General features: G+C 42.1%; 1 protein-coding gene across 2 annotated transcripts; it reads left to right on the top strand.

The window, feature by feature from the left end:
• The first annotated feature begins 128 nt into the window (after positions 1-128).
• LOC146350177 (histone H2A-like) lies at positions 129-4,955 on the top strand. Of its 2 annotated transcripts, XM_084844422.1 has the most exons (3): positions 129-1,076; positions 2,079-2,274; positions 4,427-4,955. In XM_084844422.1, exons 2-3 carry the CDS (start codon positions 2,235-2,237, stop codon positions 4,837-4,839), a joined length of 453 nt encoding a protein of 150 aa, XP_084700548.1. In that variant the 5' UTR covers positions 129-1,076; positions 2,079-2,234; the 3' UTR covers positions 4,840-4,955. The 2 variants fall into 2 exon arrangements, with proteins under 2 accessions (XP_084700548.1, XP_084700549.1); XM_084844423.1 differs by lacking the exon at positions 2,079-2,274 and having other exon boundaries at positions 994-1,076; positions 4,427-4,949.
• The last annotated feature ends 4,324 nt before the right edge of the window (positions 4,956-9,279 follow it).

Below are 9,279 nucleotides of genomic sequence, written 5' to 3'. Positions count from 1 at the left end.
TGGAGGAGGGAGCACTGAACGCACGGGCCGGAACGATGCGTGACGGGAAGGAATTCGGCAGCAGAGCGCCGCCTACGTTTCCCCGGCCGCTTGCATCAGCACGCCTTCGTTTTGGTTAACCCTACAATCAAAATAGGGTCATTTGCAGATATTCACCTAGGGTTGCTGGGTGTTCATGTAGAAAAGATAAGAAAAAAAGGGCCGCGATAAGATCATGAAAAAAGGATAAAGCTTTAATAGGGTTGTTGTCAGTGGTACAACTAGATAGTTTTAGACTCTGGATTGGATGATCTGCCCCTGCGGTTGTGAAGCTCACAACTAACATTTCTCTTCCCCTCCACTCCACCGCCATCCCATGCTTTACAGCGGCTTCTATATTACTGTTAAGTTAGAAAAACGAAATAAGGCTGTTTGCCAATCCTGATAAAAGAACTATTCTGAGCATGTGGAGTTTTGCATTTTAAAGCGCAATCCTATGCATGTTTAGACTGAAAGAAGTCCCAGCCAGCACGGGACTTGTGTAGGGCGTTTTTCTGCACCGTACAAGTCCCATGCTGGACTGCACCCTTAAGACTCAAATCATAGCACCATCATGATGACTACAGGAATAAAATGAGAGTTGGCTTCTTCCCCAGACACATAGATGCTAAGCACATATCCTTGAAAATAAGGACTATTTTGTTGTAGAAAAGGATAATATATTTTAAAACAAAAACAATAAAAAGCATCCGCGACTGCAACCACGTACATCCCCAGCAAGCCGCCCTGAACTACTATAAAATCATTTTTAAAAATAAGGAGAAAGAATGCTGTGACAAGCCCCAGTGTGTCCCAGCATGCCCATGCCAGGCCAAGTGCTGATTCTGGGGCTGTTTGCCACTGGCCCCTCACCTGCCGTTTGGGGATGCAGTGGCTAGGGGACCGGGTGCTTTGGTCCTGAAGTACAGCCTTAGCTGCATCGCTGGTAGTTGTTGCCATCTTGTTCTCCAGTGCTTTCAAGGGCTACATAAATTGATAGCGTCAAATTCCAGCGCAGTATCTGTGTACAGCTCATTCCTGTACAAGCCTACTTGGAAGTAAGTACGCTTGAGTTAAATGGGGCTTACTCCTAGGTAACTGGGTGTAGGGTTGCAGCCATAAACTGCAATCCTAAACACATTTACAAAAAGTACCATTGAGCTCTTGTTTCTAATTAAGTATGTTTAGGATTCTGCTGTTAATCTCTTACAACAAGATGCTTTTGCCACCTTAAAGACCTTACTAAAGCTGTACATCTTTAAGGTGTCACAACATTCTTCGCTGTTGGGTTATCATATTCCCAATTCCCCAAATTCCAGTAGACTGATTTGTATAGTATGCAAATCACACATATTAATGCTTTTCAGGGCCAAAACAATCTTGTGACACCTTAAAGACTAACAAATGTATTATGGCATAAGCTTTTGTGAACCTGAGTCCATTTCATCAGATGCATGAAGTGTTATTCTGAGTTACAGGTATATTATACACATAGCGTGTGTGGAATCTATAAAGACCTCTGTAGTATATCTTCCTGTAAAGTATTATGTAGTAAGTAGCTTTGTACTACAGTATTGTTACTGTAGTTGAAATTGTTTTTAATGGAGTATTTAAGGGCACAATCCTATGCATGTTTAGATGGAAAGAAATCCTACAACTCCCAGCATTCCCCAGCCATCATAGCTGGCTGGGGAATGCTGGGAGTTGTAGGACTTCTTTCTGTCTAAACATGCATAGGATTGCACCCTTAATGTGTTTAATGTTTATATGTAAACCACTTAGAGATTTTTATTATATTAAGTAATATGTATGTATTACTTAAAAAAATAAATAATAAATAATACATAAATATGTAGCTGAGAATTAGGCTGCAACTCTGGACACACTTGCTAGGGAATAAGACCCATTCAAGTCAGTGGGACTTACTTTTGAGTAAACACATGTAATATTACAGCACAACCCTTTGTCTACTTAGAGGTAAGTCCCACCGAGTTCAATGGGGCTTACTCCCAGGTACATGGGTATAGGATTACAGCCTTAGTTATCTTTCTATGCTGCAGTGAATTCCGTTATTCTTCAACCTTTTACCGATGACAAAGGGACATTAAGAAGAACATAAGAAGAGCCATGCTGGATCAGACCAAGGGCTCATCTAGTCCAGCATTCCATTCACACAGTGGCCAACCAGCTGTCAACCAGGAACCCACAAGCAGGGCATGAGCACAACAGCTCATTATTCTCAGACCAGGGTTGAAAGTGAGTACTACCACCTCTAATACACATTGCACTTCTCAGTGAGTGCATGCTGTGTTCCTAAACTAACCATAACAGAGCAGTGGGACAATGGAACCACCCGCCTAGGGAGGTGGTGAGCTTTTCCTTGCTGGAGGTATTCAAGCAAAGACCGGACAGCCATCTGTCAGGGATGCTTTAAAATGGATTTCTGCACTGAACAGGGTGTTGGACTTCATGGCCTAAATGGCCCCTTCCAACTGTATGATTCTATGATTCTATAACCACTTACCTGGGAATATGCCACATTGAAATCAGTGGGACCTAGTCCTGAGCAGGCATGTATAAGATTGCACTGACATTCAGCACCTTCCTTAAAACAATGAAACTACCACTGTGTTTCCAAACCCAATTTAAAGTGCTGGTTTTGACCTTTAAAGCCTTAAAACGGTTTGGGACCAAGTTACATGAGGAACCACCTTCACCCATATCAGCGTGCCCGCACTTTAAGATCAGAAAGGGAGGCCCTTCTCATTTGCCGACCAGTGAGAGCAGTCAGGTGGTGACCACACATGAAAGGGCATTCTCTGCAGTGCCCCCCACACCTTTGGAACAAGTTGCCATTGGAGGTCTGCTGTGCTCCGCCATTGCAGGCTTTTAAGAAGGCCTTGAAAACATATTATTGTACTGTGGCCTTCTCTTGATATGACTGCTGCTGTTGTTGGTTTTATTGCTATTTTATTGTGTTTGTTTTTAATATTTTAACTGTTTTTATGTATTTTATTGCTGTGAGCCACCTTGGGAGTGTTTCTGCCCTGAAAGGTGGCCAAGAATTTTTTAAATAAAATAACATAAAATAAATAAACTTGGCAAATCTATGCTCAATTCACTCTCCCCTCTCATCGGCTTAGAAAGGGGGAAAAATGAAATTCTTAGTGGAGATGTATATTAACAGCATTGTATAAATCATAATCATAATCCATAACACATTTTCACTTTTCATGAAAGAAGAAACAGCTTCCATGTATGTAATTTAATGTTAATCATGCTGTCACTTCCCTAAAAGCGGAAATTAGCTTTCTGAAGGTGTGATAACAGTGGCAAAACACAACCTATCAAACATCCTATTAGTCACAATGGGACTTCTCTAAAGCAGGCAAATTGGGGTCTGCAATCTAAGTGGTCAGTGTGAAACCAGTACAGTTAAACTCATAACTACTGGCAAAGTGGATACAGCTGATAGAACCCTGGTTTTAGTTCTAAACAGAGGGCTTTAAAAAGAGGCACCTTCCATTTCAAGGAAATAGAGGGAACTGTTGGTTTACCAGAGAAGAGAATTGCAGTAGAAAAGCAACAAGAGTGAGTGGTTTTGTTGTTTCACTACAAACCATAGAAATTTAGTTGGTGTGAAGTTTATAATGTAAAATAAATACATTATGTTTAAGTAGTTAGTTGTGTGTGTAAATGTGGGGTGTTGAATTTCTCTTTATAGAATTATAGAAGTTTTGCCAATGTATGTTGCATGTATGTGTAGACAGCTGTTAATTGATTCCTAATAATAGTCCTTGATTCTTCAATTTAGATATACAGCATACAGATATTCCACAGGCATTATAGAAGTAGTAAGAAAGAGCTTCTTGGTATTTTATATTTCTACTATATAGAGCTGTGGCTCCTGCATTGACCCTGGGTTCTAAGAAGATAATAATCCTGGCAGATACCAAAATGAAATCTAGGATTACAAATCTAGGGTAGGTCGATAGCACTGCCGTTCTTTTGTACAGTTAGTGCCTCTAGCAGCATCCTGTAAATCAGTAGAAGAACACGTGCCAGTATTCCCCATCTACCCACCAATGAACTCATGTTATCAGTGGCAAAGCTCTTCAATTTTCCTAGATTACCTTCTTGCCATGGAGTAGTGACATGGTCCTAAAATGAGAGCTCCTTTAGCAGAAAACTGGTCTACTCGAGAAATGTGCTAAAAGGAAGACCAGGATATGGCTGCAGTTCTCTGAAGTTCTAAACTTCCAAGCCTGCCATAATTCTCAGGCATTCATGCTTTAATTACTGTTCTTCCAACTTGCTAGTAGGGAAGTCAATTAGGCTGCTGCCATATCACAGAAACCAATTAAATTATGGTAATGAAAGGAGACATTATCTTTTCTGTTGTTTGTAGGAGCCAGGATGTCTGGACGTAGCAAGAAGCCAGCAACTGCTTGCCGCAAAACCAAGTCTGAAAGAGCTGGCCTGCAGTTCCCAGTGAGCCGCCTTGAGCGGTTCCTGAAACGGGGCAACTATGCTGAAAGAGTAGGTTCTGGAGCCGCGGTGTACCTGGCAGCCGTGTTGGAATATCTGACGGCAGAGATCCTGGAACTGGCAGGCAACGCTGCTCACGAAAACAAGAAGCAGCGAATTGGGCCGCGACACATCCAGCTGGCAGTGAGGAACGACGAAGAGCTGAACAAGGTGTTCACGGGTGTGACGATTGCTGAGGGAGGGGTTCTGCCCTACATCCATCCCATGCTTTGTCCTAAGAATAGGGCGTGCTCTGAAGTTCCCCAAGGACAACCAAGTGGATCTGACTTCTGATCACATGTGGTGTTTACAGCATACAGACTGACTGAGAAAAGCCCTTTGTGTCTTGCACTTAGCACTTGGAAGAATCACATTTTAATGTTTTTGTAGCATTAAATTTCCAGAATATCAAACTCGGCTATGGTGTCTTTCTGAGCAAAGAACGGAGCAAATTGTCTTTCTGGGGTAGACGCTTGTGGGGTAGACTGAGTCCTTTTGCATGCTCAATATTCTCATGCTATGGTAGGTTGGACCACACTGTATATTTTGTTTTTTCTTTGCCATGCCTGCCATAATGGGATTAGATGCCATGTTCTAGCTACAAGATGCTGAGAAGAAGCTTCTGTACAGTTTTGTCTACCAGTGTTAGAACATTATCTTTTGTTACAGATTTTGCCAGCCTGATACCCTCTAAATGTGTTGGATTACAACTTCTATCATCCCTAGCTAGCATGGCCATTGGGATTTGTAGTCCAACACATTTGGAGGATAATAGGTTATAGCTTAGCCTTCCCCGACCTAGTGTCCTCCAGATATTTTAGACTACAGCTCTGAGCATTCCCAACCATTGGCCCTGCTGGTTGGGGCTGATGGTAGTTGTAGTTCAACACATCTGCAGGGCACTAAATTGGAGAAGCCTGTTATAGCCAGGCACTCTTGACCACTGGCTTTGAAAAATAAGATGGAATTACAGATGTATAAACAAAGTATTTTGACCCTATGAGTTGTAGACAGTTAGCCCTATTCAGAGTAGACCCATTGAAATAGATGGAACTTGTGTCTATGTGGATATAACTCTTATGTATACATAATCTGGAAAGCAGAATGAGTGGAAGAAATGTAGATACCTCACACTGGAACTTTGGGTGGTCCCACAAATCCTAACTCTCTCTCTCTCTCTCTCTCTCTCTCTCTCTCACACACTCACACTCACACACACACACACACCATGCAAAAAGTAGAGTTACATTGCATTTCCAATAGCAGTACTTCCCACTGTGAGGCAGTGCTTGCACAGGGCTGTATGTGTAGAAAGGAGTCACTTTGTCTCTCCAGCACCTGTAATCTGGTGTGACTAGTAACACCGCCACCTTGGAATTGTTGCAGTTCCATGGCTTCCCCCATATCCATGATCTCCCTTGCAGGGGTCAGAATGGAACAGAAAAGGATTCTCTGGCCATACATGTTAGGTGAGTGGGTTGTATCCATTATGTCCCACTGAGTGGGTCTTACATGTAAAGCGGTTCTCAAGAGATAAATTTTTGAAAATGGAATATCCCCTTGTATCTAGTTGTATTGGTTGTTGTTGTTGTTGTTGTTCAGTCGTTCAGTCGTGTCCGACTCTTCGTGACCCCATGGACCATAGCACGCCAGGCCTTTCTGTCCTGCGCTCTCTCCCGGAGCGTGCTCAAGTTCATATTCATTGCATCCGTGATGCTATCTAGCCATCTCATCCTCTGCCGTCCCCTTCTCCTTTTGCCTTCAGTCTTTCCCAGCATCAGGGTCTTTTCCAGGGAGTTTTCTCTTCGCATTAGGTGGCCAAAATATTGGAGCTTCAGCTTCATTATCTGTCCTTCCAATGAGCACTCAGGGTTGATTTCCTTTAGGATGGACTGATTTGACCTCCTTGCAGTCCAGGGGACTCGTAAGAGTCTTCTCCAGCACCACAGTTCGAAAGCATCAATTCTTCGGCGCTCAGCCTTCCTTATAGTCCAGCTCTCTCAGCCATACATTACTACTGGGAAAACCATAGCTTTGATTAGACGGACCTTTGTCGGCAAGGTGATGTCTCTGCTTCTTACTATGCTGTCTAGGTTGGCCAGAGCTTTCCTCCCAAGGAGCAAGCGTCTTTTAATTTCATGGCTACAGTCACCGTCTGCGGTGATCTTGGAGCCCAAGAAAGTAAAATCTGTCACTGCTTCCATTTCTTCCCCTTCTATATGCCAGGAAGTGATGGGGCCAGATGCCATGATCTTCGTTTTTTTAATGTTGAGTTTCAAACCAGCTTTGGCACTCTCCTCTTTCACCCTCAACAAGAGGCTCTTGAGATCCTCTTCGCTTTCTGCCATTAGGGTGGTATCGTCTGCATATCGGAGGTTGTTGATAATTCTCCCAGCAATCTTAATTCCGACCTCTGATTCATCCAACCCGGCATTTCTCATGATGTACTCTGCATATAAGTTAAATAAGCAGGGTGACAATATGCAGCCTTGTCGTACTCCTTTCCCAATTTTGAACCAATCGGCTGTTCCATCTCTGGTTCTTACTGTTGCTTCTTGACCCTCGTACAGGTTTCTCAGGAGACAGGTAAGGTGGTCTGGTACTCCCATCACTTTAAGAATTTGCCACAGTTTGTTGTGATCCACACAATCAAAGGCTTTAGCGTAGTCAATGAAGCAGAAATAGACGTTTTTCTGGAATTCTCTTGCTTTCTCCATGATGCAGCGAATGTTGGCGATTTGATCTCTAGTTCCTCTGCCTCTTCTAAACCCAGCTTGTACTTCCGGTAGTTCTCGGTTCGCATACTGCTGAAGCCTAGCTTGTAGGATTTTGAGCATCACCTTGCTGGCATGTGAAATGAGCGCAATTGTGCGGTAGTTTGAACACTCTTTGGCGTTGCCCTTCTTTGGAATTGGAATGTAAACTGACCTTTTCCAGTCTTGTGGCCACTGTTGAGTGTTCCAGATTTGTTGGCATATTGAATGCAGCACTTTAACAGCATCATCTTTTAGGATTTTAAATAGCTCGGCTGGAATACTGTCATCTCCGCTAGCTTTGTTGTTACTAATGCTTCCTAAGGCCCACTTGACTTCACTCTCGAGGATGTCCGGCTCAAGTTCAGTGACCGCACTATCATGGCTATCAGGGACATTAAGATCTTTCCTGTATAGTTCTTGTGTGTATTCTTTCCACCTCTTCTTAATCTCATCTGCTTCTGTTAGGTCCCTGCCTTCTTTGTCCTTTATCATGCCCGTCTTTGCACAAAACGTTCCCTTGAGATCTCCAATTTTCTTGAAGAGATCTCTAGTCTTTCCCATTTTGTTGTTTTCCTCGATTTCTTTGCATTGTTCATTTAAGAAGGCCTTCTTGTCTCTCCTTGCTATTCTCTGGAACTCTGCAGTATTGGTGCTGGTTATTAATTTTAAACATGTATTTTTGAGGAAATGAGACTGACAGGCTAGTGAGGGGAAAGTGTCTGCATATTTAATCTAAAACCTTCTTGTGATGATTTTAAAAAATAGCACTGTGGTATGATGTCCACAAATTCTCATGTTTATAGGGGCATAGTTGAAGTGTCCTACATCTCTTTGCCCATATGCTGAGAGTACCTTTTTGCATGAGGCTATCTTTGTAGCTGGTTGGCCCTTCTTACTATTCACCTTTGTTATACTACATATTATGGTTTGGATCCAGATTTAGTCATATTTAAACTAAATATAATGGGAAGTTAGCCACAACTAACTTGAGTCCCATTGATTTCAATGGGCTTACTCTAGGTATGACAATCTAGGTCCAACCTGTGTATTTACTTAAAATATCCCACAAACGTCTCAGTAACTGTTAAAACAACAAGTAGGTCAAAATCATCTGTAGGTTGCAGGAAGAATGCTGAGGGAGGCTTGCATAAGGTAAGCTAGTGAGATGTGAACAACTTCAAGTTTATCTTTGCTGTAACAAAACTCAAGATGATGAAATATACTAAAATCTGCAGTATATATAGAATTAATGTTCATTAGGAAACAAGAGAGCTGTGAAACAACTTTCTTACAACACCATGACAGAAAGCAAATATGTAATCTATGGGAAATGTTGCTAGAAAACATTTAGAAACATGCACAGGGTGGTGGTCTGTTGCACAAACTTTAGAATATTTGACAAACTGCTCCTTAGCATCCATTCCCCATTTTGCTCAACACACATATATGTCCCTCCTCCAGAACTTGTAAAAGAAACCACTGCCTTGGATTCTCAAAAAGTCACACACAGAAACACGTAGTGGTCGATATCAACCCATTACTATATGTACAAATTACAGTAAATACTTCTATACACCTCCCCCACTTATCAAAATGGATGTAGGAGCAAAAGAGCCATACAGAGTTGTATCAAACGTTAGGTTGGCAGAAAAAGTACAGTTGGTGTTGCCCCAATGGTTGCAGAAGTGCTTGTAGAACAACTAGTGTAAGCAACACATAGCCTAATAAAGTCATAATGGCTTGCACAAGGGAAATCAAAGTATGGGATTTGACTATTGCACAAGGATGAATACAGTTTCCACAAGCAATAGAAGGTTAGTCCACCAGTTGATTTTGGGAAATAGTAGGTTCTCACCAATATTTGAATGTTACAAGGAGGCTCTGGATCCACTGTGGATGTGGTCAGCCTTAAGGTAAATTGTATAAGAAAGATAGAAAGACTAACAACAGAGGATATACTTTGCTGTTAGTCTTTCTA

The sequence above is a fragment of the Heloderma suspectum genome, chromosome 3 (genome assembly GCF_057233095.1).
Source record: "Heloderma suspectum isolate Gila_16-S chromosome 3, 16-S_ref, whole genome shotgun sequence".
NCBI lineage: Eukaryota > Metazoa > Chordata > Lepidosauria > Squamata > Helodermatidae > Heloderma > Heloderma suspectum.
Note: the sequence above shows the minus strand (reverse complement) of the source record. Positions and strands in the feature narration are given on the sequence as shown.